At 41.5% G+C, this 20,051-nt stretch overlaps 3 protein-coding genes across 3 annotated transcripts in view; all 3 read left to right on the top strand.

Moving 5' to 3' along the window:
- Window positions 1–3,977, top strand: part of LOC136863661 (cuticle protein 38-like) — a 491,074-nt gene extending 487,097 nt beyond the window's left edge. Inside the window, exon 2 of the mRNA XM_068226028.1 lies at window positions 3,705–3,977. Within this exon, the coding sequence (XP_068082129.1) occupies window positions 3,705–3,977 (273 nt within the window). The remainder of the gene's footprint in view (window positions 1–3,704) is intronic.
- Window positions 3,978–10,155: 6,178 nt separating this feature from the next.
- Window positions 10,156–11,750, top strand: LOC136863660 (cuticle protein 38-like). The gene is made up of 2 exons (XM_067140024.2): window positions 10,156–10,167; window positions 11,478–11,750. Exons 1-2 carry the CDS (start codon window positions 10,156–10,158, stop codon window positions 11,748–11,750), a joined length of 285 nt encoding a protein of 94 aa, XP_066996125.2.
- A 6,176-nt stretch (window positions 11,751–17,926) lies between these two features.
- On the top strand, window positions 17,927–19,521 carry LOC136863659 (cuticle protein 38-like). Its single transcript, XM_067140023.2, has 2 exons — window positions 17,927–17,938; window positions 19,249–19,521. The coding sequence occupies exons 1-2, from the start codon at window positions 17,927–17,929 to the stop codon at window positions 19,519–19,521; spliced, it is 285 nt and encodes a 94-aa protein (XP_066996124.2).
- Window positions 19,522–20,051: the final 530 nt, after the last annotated feature.

Below are 20,051 nucleotides of genomic sequence, written 5' to 3'. Positions count from 1 at the left end.
GTACGCAGTTGATCTTTTAGGCTAGCTGTATGAATTTGTGCCATTCCATTTTAAAATATGGATTTAGTATCAATATCTCGGTTATTAATCACCCCATGAGAGTAAGTAGCACGTTATATTACAAGGCCCTGGCTACCATTTACGAATATAAAAACAGAATGCCAATATCTTTAAAGGTTTAGAAGTTATTTCTGTGTAACATGTTAGGTGAATAACCATGTATACGCTCGGTAGCCAATGTCAGTCTAAGCCGTCAGTTTTTTCTACTCACATATGGCCTTTCCCGCGGGATTCCTCCATAGTACCCATGCCGATACAGGATCTGACGGATGGTGGAGTTGCTGATCATATTTCCAGTTCGTTCCTCCGTGAGTTGCCTGGCAACTGGTGCACTTAATTTGGAATCTGACTTATCAGCCGAACAAGAAACCGTTCTTACCTTTCATTTAAACACTTTCTCCTGGGTTTCCTTGTCGTGGTCTTTATAGTGCCTTTGTATTTAAATTTATACACCACATACTGCTCCGTAAAATGTGTTCTATTGACCAGCTGGCCAACCTTTCGTAATGAAATTCTTTAAGTGCCAGTTTAAGTAGAGTGTTCTTAAGTTCCGTACTTTACTCTGCATTAATACCCATAGCCACCACAGATACACTAGGAAGGAGACTAACGCACTTGACCAGTCGTATGCCGTCACTGAGACTTTCCGTGCATCGCAAACAAGCTGTGAGCATCATCCTGTCCATGTGTACGAATATAACTGGTACACCCACTTTCATATCAAATCTTCCTGCCTGCATGTAAATAAGTATGGTTTTGACGAACGAATTATCATTGACAAACCATGTTTTTACCCGCAATGTACGTTTTATTTCAGTTTTTCATTCGTTAATGTCAATATGCGAGACTTGATAAGAAATTGAAGCCTGTACGACTAACAGAAACACATACTGTATAGGTACAAGTCTGGACTCCTGTGTACTCGGGGGCTACCCAGGCAAGCAGTAATGGCATGCTCGGTTCCCAGGGAAGAATACAGGTTCGATTCGCGGTTTTAATGTTGGGTAATTCAGAAACGAGATTTCCACTCCTTGGTAGACATTTGATCCTGAATTTCAGTCAGTCTACAGCAAGGATGAACGAGTTACGTGGCGAGCAAGGAAATAATCACTGTATTCTAGTTACAGTAAGTGTCTAGCTTCCGCAACACACAAAAAATTGTATTCAAATTCCCAGATGTCAAATATTGATTCAGCACCTTATGGCCACTATTAATGTGGATCCGGAATACTCCATTTAGTTATCAAGGTACCGTGCAGACTTCTTGGATGAATAATCAGAGTTGAGGCCTTCGATTCAGAGGGTCCCGGGTTCTATTCTCGGCCGGGTCGGGGATATTAATCGCGTATGATTAATTAATCCGGCTCGGAGAGTGGGTGTTTGCGTTTGACCCAACATTTTCTTCATAGTCAGACAACACACCACACTACCAACCACCGCAGAAAAACGCAGTAATGATTACATCCCTCCACATAGAATGGAGTCAGCAAGGGCATTCGGCAGTGAAACAGGGACAAATCCATTTTTTGACATAGTTCGTTCCCACGAACCCATGTGGGAAAAATTTCATAATAATAATAATAATAATAATAATAATAATAATAATAATAATAATAATAATAATAATAATAATAATAATAATAATATGAAATGAACACGGACACAATGCCGAAACAAAGACTTACATTCTACGGACACCTACTAAGAATAGATAAAAACACATCTGAACAAAAGGATCTTCGAATTCATCATGTGGTTAGGGGCCACCACCAATTGGGTAGGAGAGCACAAGAAGGATGCAGAAGAAGTTGGAATTACACTGCACATGATCCACAACAGAAGAGAGTTCAGAGGAAGAAGGTGTCGACAGTATAAAATCATTTGAAGAGAAACCATTAAAACGGTGGCCCGAACGGATCATTTCCAAAAAGGAGAGAAAGACGAGAAGCGAATGTAGGTTTTGGGAAGTGAAGAGAAGAAAGGCCAAGAAGCCTTACATACTATGTGGTCCATAGTTCGCCAAATCCTTGAACAAATAAATAAATAAATAAATAAATAAATAAATAAATAAATAAATAAATAAATAGATAAAGATATAAATAAATAATAAAAAACAAATAATAATAAGAATGAGAGTAAGATATTGAGCTACAGTGTCCAAAGTGAAGGACGCGTGCTGAAGGTAAGGACAAACACTGCAACTCCAATATCGGGGTCGGTTCCCGTCACTCCCTCAATACACCTTGACCTACAGCTGGACGATATATAAGTTCGTTTGTTTGGCGGTATGAAGCATACTCGATCTACGACAGACCGATCAACAACAACTCAACATGTACAAGCTGGTAAGTGTTCTGATCCCCTATACAGGGCAGGTTCTCAGTGAGTACAACATTCATGTCGCAAACTCCACTACCGAACGGAACACAACATCCCCACAGGAAACTGCGGACAAATCCGCCACTCGCTACCATTATCTCCAATATAACTTCCTACAAATGATTATCGCCCTAAATGATAGTTTCCTTCCCCTAAACCAGGTATACAGTTTGTCACAATACGTAACTGCTGTTGTTAAAGAGAAGTTTGGCCTTCAACAACTGCGTGCGTTGTTGGTGAGGGAAATATCTCATAAACCTTTGTTATTGTGTTTTCTATTGAGTACGTGCAGCTGTCGTTAACTGATACCAGTACAAGAAATAGGGGATTATCTATGGAATTTAAAGTTAAATTGTCTGATGTGAGTTCGGAGAAAATATTATTTGCCTCTTAAAAATTTCTTCCTCGCACTAACGAATGAACGGCTGTTCCACGAGTTCTGTATTGTCGTAATGGTAAAGTGTTACATTTAGTCAATTTTGTGTGTGTGTGTGTGTGATCAACTTAGTACTACAAATATTAGTGTTCAATGTTTGCTTGTTGCAATTAGGATTGGTGATATTTATTTCAATTTTTCATTGAGTAGTTCAGTTGATATACGCTAGATAACGTATTCCAGACTACGTTGCTTAGGTTTCTTAAGTTTCTATTTTGGGTTGTGGGAAAGAAGAAATAATATCCACTCCTTTATTTAAATATCGGTAGATTATTTGCGAGAGTACTTACAAAGAGAGGATATTTTAAGGAGCTCTTATTCCGCAGATTTTATATTCATGCTGTAATATACACGGTATTTCGTATTCGTAGAAATTCTACAGCCGATATTCTAAGGTGGATTTCCCTACATGTACCGCGCCCAAAAAACGCTGCACACTTTGACCGGGAAACAAAACAGTGTGATCCGTTCGTGGTCTGCTGTGATGTAGGCCTACAACAGGGTTCTCTGTATTTACCCCTTCCAAGTGTGTTATTGGAAGTAGCAAGTACCTCGCTTAATTTAAAAACGCGCACGTTACACAGGCAATACTAAATATTAAGTGATCAAGCAGTTTTGGTACACAAAGTAAGTACACTGGGTTGACAACCATATTATGCCTGGTTACCAAACGAAGCAGCAGTAACGACTACACACAGTCCCATATTTAATCACGAGTGTACAAAACACGGTTGATGATATTTGACCCCAGTTAAATTCTTCTTCCATTTGACAACAACCACTGATAGTACGAACGAGTAAAACACGATAAACACATTTACTTTTCCAGGTCCTCCTGCCTCTGCTCTTCGCCGCCGTCTCGGCCGGCTACCTGGGCGCCGCTCCTGCCGTGGCTACTTACGCCGCCGCTCCCGCTGTGGCTACTTACGCCGCCCCTGCTGTAGCCCACGCCGCCGTCCCCGTCGCCACCTCCTACGCTAACACTTACAGAGCTCCCGTCGTCAAGGCCGCTCCTGCTCTGGCCGTGGCTCATGCCGCCCCCGTGCTAGCTGCTGCCCCCGCTTACGCTGCCTACTCTGCTGGCCACGCTTACATCCATTAAATATTATAGAATGTAAGAATCTAAATTATTAATAAAAACTCTATGTTGATGGAGTATATCAGAATTTAATTCATTCTCATTCCCTGTATTCCTCGTACTTCCTGTGTTCCCCGTATTCCCTGTATTCCAAATGATCCCTGTATTCTTTTAAGCCGAGCTGCTAGTTTGCCGTAAATAAAATGAAAAGTACAGTACTAATGAGGCAGATCCTCTTTACGAAATAAGACACAATCTATAATAGAACAGTTCCAAACTTTATAATATTATACTTACTTCGTTTCCGTTTATGACCCAATCGTCATTCTGCAGTAAGAAAATGATACCCACGGGCTCAATTTGATTTCTGTACAACTGTTGTTATTAGAGACTGATTCTGTTCACAGAGAATAACCGTTTTTTTTATTTATTCGGTGGGGAAATAGGTTCTTTTCACGAAATGACAAATATTCAGCTGATGATGCTGCACAGCCACAGTCAATAGTTGGGTTTATATATATATATTAGAATTTGCTTTACGTCGCACCGACACAGATAGGTCTTATGGCGACGATGGTATAGAGGAGGCCTAGGAGTGGGAAGGAAGCAGCTGTGGCCATAATTAAGATACAACCCCAGCATTTGCCTGGTTCGAAAATGGGAAAACACGCAAAATCATCTTCAGGGCTGTCGACAGTGGGTTTCGAACCCACTATCTCCCGGACGTAAGCTCATAGCTGCGCGCCCTAACCGCACGGCCAACTCAACCGATGAAAGGTAAATACATGGGGTAGATAGATAGATAGATAGATAGATAGATAGATAGATAGATACATGGACAGATAGATAGGTAGATGCTGATGACTTACAGGTATGTTACCATACTAAGTTAAGTATAGATAGTACATGCGAAGCGATCCATCATATGAATACACACCTACGACGACTCACAACGTATGGTAGAAACAACGCTTTACTCATCAACGCACGAAAGACCCAAAGCATAATTATTGGACACAAAAAATTACTATATGCTCTAAATAATAACTTAATAATCCTCCAATTACCATTCGTAATAATAATGTTCCATACTCCAAGATAATCACAAACATTGGGGTCACCTTAAATGAGACTCTGACCTGGAATGAGCATATAACTAATGTGTGCAGAAAAGTACATGCATCCCTTTATCCTTCGAAGAGTCATCAAAAAGTTCTGCCACTGGACCTTAAATTACAACTCATACAAACACTTCTATTTCCAATCTTTGACTACTGTGACTGTATATTGATTGACCTAACCTGTGAACAAGCAGCAAAACTACAACGTGTTCAGAACTCTTGAATTCGGTATGCCTTCATGCTTCGACGCGATGCTCATATAACACCATACTACAAAATGATGGGATGGTTACTTTTAAATGTCCGTAGAAAAACCCACCAAATGACCCTCGTCTATCAGTTGCTTTCCTCAAGCAGCCCCCACCTATCTATCATGAAATTTTAGGCTTCTTTCTTCATTCCACGAAATTAACACTCGTTCCGTATCACTACATGAAATAGACCGCATCGAACAAATACCTACAGCCATTCATACCTGGTCTCTGCTTCGAGGTTATGGAATGCGATCCCGGAAGATATTAAAAAGTCTTGCTTGTCTAGGACATTTAAAGAAGCCTACCGTAAATTCCTATAGAACACATACAGTTGACCCGAATGAATGCAAGAGTGAACGACGTGTGAATGAAACCAAAAATTACGTACTAGATTTTAGTATCTTGGGCTATCCCATTTACGTTCTCACTCCTATCATTTAAGGCAATGTACTATTCCTAGAAATAGATCATATAGTAGCATCGACATTGGTGTACTCAGACTGTAACATAGTAATATTCAGTTAATTTACTTCAACCTTATATTTGAATAAGTTTCCCTTTAAGCTGGTAAGTAGATATATTCATTAGGTATTAAGTTGACAGTCCGCCTCTGTGGTGTAGTGGTTAGCGTGATTAGCTGCCACCCCCGGAGGTCCGGGTTCGATTCCCGGCTCTGCCACGAAAATTTGAAAAGTGGTACGAGGGCTGGAACGGGGTCCACTCAGCCTCGGGAGGTCAACTGAGTAGAGGTGGGTTCGATTCCCACCTCAGCCATCCTCGAAGTGGTTTTCCGTGGTTTCCCACTTCTCCTCCAGGCGAATGCCGGGATGGTACCTAACTTAAGGCCACGGCCGCTTCCTTCCCTCTTCCTTGTCTATCCCTTCCAATCTTCCCATCCCTCCACAAGGCCCCTGTTCAGCATAGCAGGTGAGGCCGCCTGGGCGAGGTACTGGTCATTCTCCCCAGTTGTATCCCCCGACCAAGAGTCTGAAGCTCCAGGACACTGCCTTTGAGGCGGTAGAGGTGGGATCCCTCGCTGAGTCCGAGGGAAAAGCCGAACCTGGAGGGTAAACAGATGATGATGATTAAGTTGACATCTTTTTCTTATTATCCACTCTCTATTTATCCAATAATTTTTCATCAATAATAATCATAATTAACTGTATTATTGTTACCCTTTATCTGAGTTACTTATCTAATCTCTATTTTTTTACAAGTTGCTTTACGTCACACCGACACAGACAGATCTTATGGCGACGATGGTACAGGAAGTTGCTAGGAGTGGGATGGGAGAGGCCGTGGCCTTAATTAAGGTACAGCCCCAGAGTTTTTGCCTGCTGTGAAAATGGGAAAAAAACGGAAAATCATCTTCAGGGCTTCCGGGAGTGCGGTTCGAACCAACTATCTACCGAATACTGGATACTGGCCGCACTTAAGCGACTGCAGCTATCGAGCTCGGTTATCTTATCTCTATAACTGTAATTGAATACAATGACATTTCAAATTAATACTGTAAAACTAAAAAATTGTGTGTGGTTAAGTGTAAGAGGGGGCCAAGAGCCCTAACTTCGCCACTTAATAAAGACACAAATAAATAAATAAATAAATAAATAAATAAATAAATAAATAAATAAATAAATAAATAAATGAATAAATAAATAAATAATAGATAGATAGATGAATTACTCGAACGCGCAGAGTAAGGGACACTTGTATCTGTTTTTCACTTACCCAGTAAATACGAAATGGTCCCTCAAACTTCCGCGGTTTGGTATCCTCCTGATCTCTTGCAGAAGGATGTTCCATTCAGGGCTAGCATCAACCGTGAAGGGAATTTTTCAGCTTGAGCTCTTATGTTGAGGAATTGCGAGCGGTGTCCTGTTCAACGCTTGGTTTCTTTTTATCTTTTACGATTTTCTTTACGTCCCACCTACACACATATGTCTCATGGCGACAATGTAATAGGAAAGGGCTAGGAGTGGGGTGAAACAGGCCGTGACCATCATTAAGGTACAGCCCCAGCATTTGCCTTGTGTTGAAAGGGAACCCACGAAAAACCATCTTCTAGGCTGCAGACAGTGGGGTTCGAACATACTATCTCCCCAATGCAAGTTCACAGCCGAGCGAATATAACCTCACGGTCAACTGGCTCGGTGGTTTGGTTTTCTCTCACATTGTTCAGAAAGGCTGTTAAATTTTACGTTTCAGTAGGTTGGGGAATGCGGATAAGTGTTAGTACGTAGCGTGTGTCTACCTTCAAGGCGTAGCCATCCGGTCAAAGTAAGACTGTGCAACGTTATCAGAATGTTTCAAATTACACATGGATTTTACGCAGGCATTCTGTGCCCATTGTACTTTATCTCGGTGTTCTGCCTTTTGTGTCTTTGTAAACCACGTCACAACAGTGAAATATTGGAAGAATGAGGGTTTCGGATAGCTTTATCCTTTAGACTAAACGGAAAAATAAATTTGAAATGGTTAATTGTATGTAATGTGGGATTCCTCCATAGTACCCATTCCGATACAGGATCCGACGGATGGTTGAGTTGCTGAGCATATTTCCAGTTCGTTCCTCCGTGAGTTGCCAGACAATTCGTGCACTTAATTTGGAATCTGACTTATCAGCCGAACAAGAAACCGTTCTTCCCTTTCAGTTAAACACTTTCTCCTGGGTACCCTTGTCGTGGTCTTTATAGTGCCTTTGTATTTAAGTTTATCAACCACACATTGCACCGTAGAATGTGTTCTATTGAGCAGCTGTCCAGCCTTTCGTAACGAAAATTCTTTGGGTACCAGTTTAAGTAGAGTGTTCTTAAGTTCCGTACCTTACTCTGCACTCCTACCTATAATAATTATAATTTCGTGTGGCTATTTCTAGCCGAGTGCAGCCCTTGTAAGGCAGACCCTCCGATGAGGGTGGGCGGCATCTGCCATGTGTAGGTAACTGCGTGTTATTGTGGTGGAGGATAGTGTTATGTGTGGTGTGTGAGTTGCAGGGATGTTGGGAACATCACAAACACCCAGCCCCAGGGCCATTAGAATTAACCAATGAAGGTTAAAATCCCCGACCCGGCCGGGAATCGAACCCGGGACCCTCTGAACCGAAGGCCAGTACGCTGACCATTCAGCCAACGAGTCGGACACCCCTACCCATAGCCACCACAGATACACTAGGAAGGAGACTAACGCACTTGACCAGTCGTATGCCGTCACTGAGACTTTCCGTGCATCGCAAACAAGCTGTGAGCATCATCCTGTCCATGTGTACGAATATAACTGGTACACCCACTTTCATATCAAATCTTCCTGCCTGCATGTAAATAAGTATGGTTTTGACGAACGAATTATCATTGACAAACCATGTTTTTACCCGCAATGTACGTTTTATTTCAGTTTTTCATTCGTTAATGTCAATATGCGAGACTTGATAAGAAATTGAAGCCTGTACGACTAACAGAAACACATACTGTATAGGTACAAGTCTGGACTCCTGTGTACTCGGGGGCTACCCAGGCAAGCAGTAATGGCATGCTCGGTTCCCAGGGAAGAATACAGGTTCGATTCCCGGGCTTAATGTCGAGTAATTCAGAAACGAGATTTCCACTCCTTGGGCGACATTTGATCCTGAATTTCAGTCAGACTACAGCAAGGATGAACGAGTTACGTGGCCGAGCAAGGAAATAATCACTGTATTCTAGTTACAGTAAGTGTCTAGCTTCCGCAACACACAAAAAATATTATTCAAATTCCCAGATGTCAAATATTGATTCAGCACATTATGGCCACTATTAATGTGGATCCGGAATACTCCATTTAGTAATCAAGGTACCGTGCAGACTTCTTGGATGAATAATCAGAGCTGAGGCCTTCGATTCAGAGGGTCCCGGGTTCTATTCTCGGCCGGGTCGGGGATATTAATCGCGTATGATTAATTAATCCGGCTCGGAGAGTGGGTGTTTGCGTTTGATCCAACATTTTCTTCATAGTCAGACAACACACCACACTACCAACCACCGCAGAAAAACGCAGTGAAACAGGGACAAATCCATTTTTTGACATAGTTCGTTCCCACGAACCCATGTGGGAAAAATTTCAGAATAATAATAATAATAATAATAATAATAATAATAATAATAATAATAATAATAATATGAAATGAACACGGACACAATGCCGAAACAAAGACTTACATTCTACGGACACCTACTAAGAATAGATAAAAACACATCTGAACAAAAGGATCTTCGAATTCATCATGTGGTTAGGGTCCACCACCAATTGGGTAGGAGAGCACAAGAAGGATGCAGAAGAAGTTGGAATTACACTGCACATGATCCACAACAGAAGAGAGTTCAGAGGAAGAAGGTGTCGACAGTATAAAATCATTTGAAGAGAAACCATTAAAACGGTGGCCCGAACGGATCATTTCCAAAAAGGAGAGAAAGACGAGAAGCGAATGTAGGTTTTGGGAAGTGAAGAGAAGAAAGGACAAGAAGCCTTACATACTATGTGGTCCATAGTTCGCCAAATTCTTAAATAAATAAATAAATAAATAAATAAATAAATAAATAAATAAATAAATAAATAAATAAATAAATAAATAAATAATAAATAATAATAAGAATGAGAGTAAGATATTGAGGTACAGTGTCCAAAGTGAAGGACGCGTACTGAAGGTAAGGACAAACACTGCAACTCCAATATCGGGGTCGGTTCCCGTCACTCCCTCGATACACCTTGACCTACAGCTGGACGATATATAAGTTCGTTTGTTTGGCGGTATGAAGCATACTCGATCTACGACAGACCGATCAACAACAACTCAACATGTACAAGCTGGTAAGTGTTCTGATCCCCTATACAGGGCAGGTTCTCAGTGAGTACAACATTCATGACGGCAAACTCCACTACCGAACGGAACACAACATCCCCACAGGAAACTGCGGACAAATCCGCCACTCGCTATCATTATCTCCAATATAACTTCCTACAAATGATTATCGCCCTAAATGATAGTTTCCTTCCCCTAAACCAGGTATACAGGTTGTCACAATACGTAACTGCTGTTGTTAAAGAGAAGTTTGGCCTTCAACAACTGCGTGCGTTGTTGGTGAGGGAAATATCTCATAAACCTTTGTTATTGTGATTTCTATTGAGTACGTGCAGCTGTCGTTAACTGATACCGGTACTAGAAATAGGGGATTATCTATGGAATTTAAAGTTAAATTGTCTGATGTGAGTTCGGAGAAAATATTATTTGCCTCTTAAAAATTTCTTCCTCGCGCTAACGAATGAACGGCTGTTCCACGAGTTCTGTATTGTCGTAATGGTAAAGTGTTACATTTAGTCAATTTTGTGTGTGTGTGTGTGTGTGTGTGTGTGATCAACTTAGTACTACAAATATTAGTGTTCAATGTTTGCTTGTTGCAATTAGGATTGGTGATATTTATTTCAATTTTTCATTGAGTAGTTCAGTTGATATACGCTAGATAACGTATTCCAGACTACGTTGCTTAGGTTTCTTAAGTTTCTATTTTGGGTTGTGGGAAAGAAGAAATAATATCCACTCCTTTATTTAAATATCGGTAGATTATTTGCGAGAGTACTTACAAAGAGAGGATATTTTAAGGAGCTCTTATTCCGCAGATTTTATATTCATGCTGTAATATACACGGTATTTCGTATTCGTAGAAATTCTACAGCCGATATTCTAAGGTGGATTTCCCTACATGTACCGCGCCCAAAAAACGCTGCACACTTTGACCGGGAAACAAAACAGTGTGATCCGTTCGTGGTCTGCTGTGATGTAGGCCTACAACAGGGTTCTCTGTATTTACCCCTTCCAAGTGTGTTATTGGAAGTAGCAAGTACCTCGCTTAATTTAAAAACGCGCACGTTACACAGGCAATACTAAATATTAAGTGATCAAGCAGTTTTGGTACACAAAGTAAGTACACTGGGTTGACAACCATATTATGCCTGGTTACCAAACGAAGCAGCAGTAACGACTACACACAGTCCCATATTTAATCACGAGTGTACAAAACACGGTTGATGATATTTGACCCCAGTTAAATTCTTCTTCCATTTGACAACAACCACTGATAGCACGAACGAGTAAAACACGATAAACACATTTATTTTTCCAGGTCCTCCTGCCTCTGCTCTTCGCCGCCGTCTCGGCCGGCTACCTGGGCGCCGCTCCTGCCGTGGCTACTTACGCCGCCGCTCCCGCTGTGGCTACTTACGCCGCCCCTGCTGTAGCCCACGCCGCCGTCCCCGTCGCCACCTCCTACGCTAACACTTACAGAGCTCCCGTCGTCAAGGCCGCTCCTGCTCTGGCCGTGGCTCATGCCGCCCCCGTGCTAGCTGCTGCCCCCGCTTACGCTGCCTACTCTGCTGGCCACGTTTACATCCACTAAATATTATAGAATGTAAGAATCTAAATTATTAATAAAAACTCTGTGTTGATGGAGTATATCAGAATTTAATTCATTCTCATTCCCTGTATTCCTCGTACTTCCTGTGTTCCCCGTATTCCCTGTATTCCAAATGATCCCTGTATTCTATTAAGCCGAGATGCTAGTTTGCCGTAAATAAAATGAAAAGTACAGTACTAATGAGGCAGATCCTCTTTACGAAATAAGACACAATCTATAATAGAACAGTTCCAAACTTTATAATATTATACTTACTTCGTTTTCGTTTATGACCCAATCGTCATTCTGCAGTAAGAAAATGATACCCACGGGCTCAATTTGATTTCTGTACAACTGTTGTTATTAGAGACTGATTCTGTTCACAGAGAATAACCGTTTTTTTATTTATTTGGTGGGGAAATAGGTTCTTTTCACGAAATGACAAATATTCAGCTGATGATGCTGCACAGCCACAGTCAATAGTTGGGTTTATATATATATATTAGAATTTGCTTTACGTCGCACCGACACAGATAGGTCTTATGGCGACGATGGTATAGAGGAGGCCTAGGAGTGGGAAGGAAGCAGCTGTGGCCATAATTAAGATACAACCCCAGCATTTGCCTGGTTCGAAAATGGGAAAACACGCAAAATCATCTTCAGGGCTGTCGACAGTGGGTTTCGAACCCACTATCTCCCGGACGTAAGCTCATAGCTGCGCGCCCTAACCGCACGGCCAACTCAACCGATGAAAGGTAAATACATCGGGTAGATAGATAGATAGATAGATAGATAGATAGATAGATAGATAGATAGATACATGGACAGATAGATAGGTAGATGCTTATGACTTACAGGTATGTTACCATACTAAGTTAAGTATAGATAGTACATGCGAAGCGATCCATCATATGAATACACACCTACGACGACTCACAACGTATGGTAGAAACAACGCTTTACTCATCAACGCACGAAAGACCCAAAGCATAATTATTGGACACAAAAAATTACTATATGCTCTAAATAATAATCTTAATAATCCTCCAATTACCATTCGTAATAATAATGTTCCATACTCCAAGATAATCACAAACATTGGGGTCACCTTAAATGAGACTCTGACCTGGAATGAGCATATAACTAATGTGTGCAGAAAAGTACATGCATCCCTTTATCCTTCGAAGAGTCATCAAAAAGTTCTGCCACTGGACCTTAAATTACAACTCATACAAACACTTCTATTTCCAATCTTTGACTACTGTGACTGTATATTGATTGACCTAACCTGTGAACAAGCAGCAAAACTACAACGTGTTCAGAACTTTTGAATTCGGTATGCCTTCATGCTTCGACGCGATGCTCATATAACACCATTCTACAAAATGATGGGATGGTTACTTTTAAATGTCCGTAGAAAAACCCACCAAATGACCCTCGTCTATCAGTTGCTTTCCTCAAGCAGCCCCCACCTATCTATCATGAAATTTTAGGCTTCTTTCTTCATTCCACGAAATTAACACTCGTTCCGTATCACTACATGAAATAGACCGCATCGAACAAATACCTACAGCCATTCATATCTGGTCTCTGCTTCGAGGTTATGGAATGAGATCCCGGAAGATATTAAAAAGTCTTGCTTGTCTAGGACATTTAAAGAAGCCTACCGTAAATTCCTATAGAACACATACAGTTGACCCGAATGAATGCAAGAGTGAACGACGTGTGAATGAAACCAAGAATTACGTACTAGATTTTAGTATCTTGGGCTATCCCATTTACGTTCTCACTCCTATCATTTAAGGCAATGTACTATTCCTAGAAATAGATCATATAGTAGCATCGACATTGGTGTACTCAGACTGTAACATAGTAATATTCAGTTAATTTACTTCAACCTTATATTTGAATAAGTTTCCCTTTAAGCTGGTAAGTAGATATATTCATTAGGTATTAAGTTGACAGTCCGCCTCTGTGGTGTAGTGGTTAGCGTGATTAGCTGCCACCCCCGGAGGTCCGGGTTCGATTCCCGGCTCTGCCACGAAAATTTGAAAAGTGGTACGAGGGCTGGAACGGGGTCCACTCAGCCTCGGGAGGTCAACTGAGTAGAGGTGGGTTCGATTCCCACCTCAGCCATCCTCGAAGTGGTTTTCCGTGGTTTCCCACTTCTCCTCCAGGCGAATGCCGGGATGGTACCTAACTTAAGGCCACGGCCGCTTCCTTCCCTCTTCCTTGTCTATCCCTTCCAATCTTCCCATCCCTCCACAAGGCCCCTGTTCAGCATAGCAGGTGAGGCCGCCTGGGCGAGGTACTGGTCATTCTCCCCAGTTGTATCCCCCGACCAAGAGTCTGAAGCTCCAGGACACTGCCTTTGAGGCGGTAGAGGTGGGATCCCTCGCTGAGTCCGAGGGAAAAGCCGAACCTGGAGGGTAAACAGATGATGATGATTAAGTTGACATCTTTTTCTTATTATCCACTCTCTATTTATCCAATAATTTTTCATCAATAATAATCATAATTAACTGTATTATTGTTACCCTTTATCTGAGTTACTTATCTAATCTCTATTTTTTTACAAGTTGCTTTACGCCACACCGACACAGACAGATCTTATGGCGACGATGGTACAGGAAGTTGCTAGGAGTGGGATGGGAGAGGCCGTGGCCTTAATTAAGGTACAGCCCCAGAGTTTTTGCCTGCTGTGAAAATGGGAAAAAAACGGAAAATCATCTTCAGGGCTTCCGGGAGTGCGGTTCGAACCAACTATCTACCGAATACTGGATACTGGCCGCACTTAAGCGACTGCAGCTATCGAGCTCGGTTATCTTATCTCTATAACTGTAATTGAATACAATGACATTTCAAATTAATACTGTAAAACTAAAAAATTGTGTGTGGTTAAGTGTAAGAGGGGGCCAAGAGCCCTAACTTCGCCACTTAATAAAGACACAAATAAATAAATAAATAAATAAATAAATAAATAAATAAATGAATAAATAAATAAATAATAGATAGATAGATGAATTACTCGAACGCGCAGAGTAAGGGACACTTGTATCTGTTTTTCACTTACCCAGTAAATACGAAATGGTCCCTCAAACTTCCGCGGTTTGGTATCCTCCTGATCTCTTGCAGAAGGATGTTCCATTCAGGGCTAGCATCAACCGTGAAGGGAATTTTTCAGCTTGAGCTCTTATGTTGAGGAATTGCGAGCGGTGTCCTGTTCAACGCTTGGTTTCTTTTTATCTTTTACGATTTTCTTTACGTCCCACCTACACACATATGTCTCATGGCGACAATGTAATAGGAAAGGGCTAGGAGTGGGGTGAAACAGGCCGTGACCATCATTAAGGTACAGCCCCAGCATTTGCCTTGTGTTGAAAGGGAACCCACGAAAAACCATCTTCTAGGCTGCAGACAGTGGGGTTCGAACATACTATCTCCCCAATGCAAGTTCACAGCCGAGCGAATATAACCTCACGGTCAACTGGCTCGGTGGTTTGGTTTTCTCTCACATTGTTCAGAAAGGCTGTTAAATTTTACGTTTCAGTAGGTTGGGGAATGCGGATAAGTGTTAGTACGTAGCGTGTGTCTACCTTCAAGGCGTAGCCATCCGGTCAAAGTAAGACTGTGCAACGTTATCAGAATGTTTCAAATTACACATGGATTTTACGCAGGCATTCTGTGCCCATTGTACTTTATCTCGGTGTTCTGCCTTTTGTGTCTTGGTAAACCACGTCACAACAGTGAAATATTGGAAGAATGAGGGTTTCGGATAGCTTTATCCTTTAGACTAAACGGAAAAATAAATTTGAAATGGTTAATTGTATGTAATGTGGGATTCCTCCATAGTACCCATTCCGATACAGGATCCGACGGATGGTTGAGTTGCTGAGCATATTTCCAGTTCGTTCCTCCGTGAGTTGCCAGACAATTCGTGCACTTAATTTGGAATCTGACTTATCAGCCGAACAAGAAACCGTTCTTCCCTTTCAGTTAAACACTTTCTCCTGGGTACCCTTGTCGTGGTCTTTATAGTGCCTTTGTATTTAAGTTTATCAACCACACATTGCACCGTAGAATGTGTTCTATTGAGCAGCTGTCCAGCCTTTCGTAACGAAAATTCTTTGGGTGCCAGTTTAAGTAGAGTGTTCTTAAGTTCCGTACCTTACTCTGCACTCCTACCTATAATAATTATAATTTCGTGTGGCTATTTCTAGCCGAGTGCAGCCCTTGTAAGGCAGACCCTCCGATGAGGGTGGGCGGCATCTGCCATGTGTAGGTAACTGCGTGTTATTGTGGTGGAGGATAGTGTTATGTGTGGTGTGTGAGTTGCAGGGATGTTGGGAACATCACAAACACCCAGCCCCAGGGCCATTAGAATTAACCAATGAAGGTTAAAATCCCCGACCCGGCCGGGAATCGAACCCGGGACCCTCTGAACCGAAGGCCAGTACGCTGACCATTCAGCCAACGAGTCGGACACCCCTACCCATAGCCACCACAGATACACTAGGAAGGAGACTAACGCACTTGACCAGTCGTATGCCGTCACTGAGACTTTCCGTGCATCGCAAACAAGCTGTGAGCATCATCCTGTCCATGTGTACGAATATAACTGGTACACCCACTTTCATATCAAATCTTCCTGCCTGCATGTAAATAAGTATGGTTTTGACGAACGAATTATCATTGACAAACCATGTTTTTACCCGCAATGTACGTTTTATTTCAGTTTTTCATTCGTTAATGTCAATATGCGAGACTTGATAAGAAATTGAAGCCTGTACGACTAACAGAAACACATACTGTATAGGTACAAGTCTGGACTCCTGTGTACTCGGGGGCTACCCAGGCAAGCAGTAATGGCATGCTCGGTTCCCAGGGAAGAATACAGGTTCGATTCCCGGGCTTAATGTCGAGTAATTCAGAAACGAGATTTCCACTCCTTGGGCGACATTTGATCCTGAATTTCAGTCAGACTACAGCAAGGATGAACGAGTTACGTGGCCGAGCAAGGAAATAATCACTGTATTCTAGTTACAGTAAGTGTCTAGCTTCCGCAACACACAAAAAATATTATTCAAATTCCCAGATGTCAAATATTGATTCAGCACATTATGGCCACTATTAATGTGGATCCGGAATACTCCATTTAGTAATCAAGGTACCGTGCAGACTTCTTGGATGAATAATCAGAGCTGAGGCCTTCGATTCAGAGGGTCCCGGGTTCTATTCTCGGCCGGGTCGGGGATATTAATCGCGTATGATTAATTAATCCGGCTCGGAGAGTGGGTGTTTGCGTTTGATCCAACATTTTCTTCATAGTCAGACAACACACCACACTACCAACCACCGCAGAAAAACGCAGTGAAACAGGGACAAATCCATTTTTTGACATAGTTCGTTCCCACGAACCCATGTGGGAAAAATTTCAGAATAATAATAATAATAATAATAATAATAATAATAATAATAATAATAATAATAATAATAATATGAAATGAACACGGACACAATGCCGAAACAAAGACTTACATTCTACGGACACCTACTAAGAATAGATAAAAACACATCTGAACAAAAGGATCTTCGAATTCATCATGTGGTTAGGGTCCACCACCAATTGGGTAGGAGAGCACAAGAAGGATGCAGAAGAAGTTGGAATTACACTGCACATGATCCACAACAGAAGAGAGTTCAGAGGAAGAAGGTGTCGACAGTATAAAATCATTTGAAGAGAAACCATTAAAACGGTGGCCCGAACGGATCATTTCCAAAAAGGAGAGAAAGACGAGAAGCGAATGTAGGTTTTGGGAAGTGAAGAGAAGAAAGGACAAGAAGCCTTACATACTATGTGGTCCATAGTTCGCCAAATTCTTAAATAAATAAATAAATAAATAAATAAATAAATAAATAAATAAATAAATAAATAAATAAATAAATAAATAAATAAATAATAAATAATAATAAGAATGAGAGTAAGATATTGAGGTACAGTGTCCAAAGTGAAGGACGCGTACTGAAGGTAAGGACAAACACTGCAACTCCAATATCGGGGTCGGTTCCCGTCACTCCCTCGATACACCTTGACCTACAGCTGGACGATATATAAGTTCGTTTGTTTGGCGGTATGAAGCATACTCGATCTACGACAGACCGATCAACAACAACTCAACATGTACAAGCTGGTAAGTGTTCTGATCCCCTATACAGGGCAGGTTCTCAGTGAGTACAACATTCATGACGGCAAACTCCACTACCGAACGGAACACAACATCCCCACAGGAAACTGCGGACAAATCCGCCACTCGCTATCATTATCTCCAATATAACTTCCTACAAATGATTATCGCCCTAAATGATAGTTTCCTTCCCCTAAACCAGGTATACAGGTTGTCACAATACGTAACTGCTGTTGTTAAAGAGAAGTTTGGCCTTCAACAACTGCGTGCGTTGTTGGTGAGGGAAATATCTCATAAACCTTTGTTATTGTGATTTCTATTGAGTACGTGCAGCTGTCGTTAACTGATACCGGTACTAGAAATAGGGGATTATCTATGGAATTTAAAGTTAAATTGTCTGATGTGAGTTCGGAGAAAATATTATTTGCCTCTTAAAAATTTCTTCCTCGCGCTAACGAATGAACGGCTGTTCCACGAGTTCTGTATTGTCGTAATGGTAAAGTGTTACATTTAGTCAATTTTGTGTGTGTGTGTGTGTGTGTGTGTGTGATCAACTTAGTACTACAAATATTAGTGTTCAATGTTTGCTTGTTGCAATTAGGATTGGTGATATTTATTTCAATTTTTCATTGAGTAGTTCAGTTGATATACGCTAGATAACGTATTCCAGACTACGTTGCTTAGGTTTCTTAAGTTTCTATTTTGGGTTGTGGGAAAGAAGAAATAATATCCACTCCTTTATTTAAATATCGGTAGATTATTTGCGAGAGTACTTACAAAGAGAGGATATTTTAAGGAGCTCTTATTCCGCAGATTTTATATTCATGCTGTAATATACACGGTATTTCGTATTCGTAGAAATTCTACAGCCGATATTCTAAGGTGGATTTCCCTACATGTACCGCGCCCAAAAAACGCTGCACACTTTGACCGGGAAACAAAACAGTGTGATCCGTTCGTGGTCTGCTGTGATGTGGGCCTACAACAGGGTTCTCTGTATTTACCCCTTCCAAGTGTGTTATTGGAAGTAGCAAGTACCTCGCTTAATTTAAAAACGCGCACGTTACACAGGCAATACTAAATATTAAGTGATCAAGCAGTTTTGGTACACAAAGTAAGTACACTGGGTTGACAACCATATTATGCCTGGTTACCAAACGAAGCAGCAGTAACGACTACACACAGTCCCATATTTAATCACGAGTGTACAAAACACGGTTGATGATATTTGACCCCAGTTAAATTCTTCTTCCATTTGACAACAACCACTGATAGCACGAACGAGTAAAACACGATAAACACATTTATTTTTCCAGGTCCTCCTGCCTCTGCTCTTCGCCGCCGTCTCGGCCGGCTACCTGGGCGCCGCTCCTGCCGTGGCTACTTACGCCGCCGCTCCCGCTGTGGCTACTTACGCCGCCCCTGCTGTAGCCCACGCCGCCGTCCCCGTCGCCACCTCCTACGCTAACACTTACAGAGCTCCCGTCGTCAAGGCCGCTCCTGCTCTGGCCGTGGCTCATGCCGCCCCCGTGCTAGCTGCTGCCCCCGCTTACGCTGCCTACTCTGCTGGCCACGTTTACATCCACTAAATATTATAGAATGTAAGAATCTAAATTAGTAATAAAAACTCTGTGTTGATGGAGTATATCAGAATTTAATTCATTCTCATTCCCTGTATTCCTCGTACTTCCTGTGTTCCCCGTATTCCCTGTATTCCAAATGATCCCTGTATTCTATTAAGCCGAGATGCTAGTTTGCCGTAAATAAAATGAAAAGTACAGTACTAATGAGGCAGATCCTCTTTACGAAATAAGACACAATCTATAATAGAACAGTTCCAAACTTTATAATATTATACTTACTTCGTTTTCGTTTATGACCCAATCGTCATTCTGCAGTAAGAAAATGATACCCACGGGCTCAATTTGATTTCTGTACAACTGTTGTTATTAGAGACTGATTCTGTTCACAGAGAATAACCGTTTTTTTATTTATTTGGTGGGGAAATAGGTTCTTTTCACGAAATGACAAATATTCAGCTGATGATGCTGCACAGCCACAGTCAATAGTTGGGTTTATATATATATATTAGAATTTGCTTTACGTCGCACCGACACAG

Source organism: Anabrus simplex, chromosome 2, assembly GCF_040414725.1.
Source record: "Anabrus simplex isolate iqAnaSimp1 chromosome 2, ASM4041472v1, whole genome shotgun sequence".
NCBI classification, from domain to species: domain Eukaryota; kingdom Metazoa; phylum Arthropoda; class Insecta; order Orthoptera; family Tettigoniidae; genus Anabrus; species Anabrus simplex.
The sequence above is the reverse complement of the archived record's forward strand: the minus strand, read 5'-3'. Positions and strand labels throughout refer to the sequence as shown.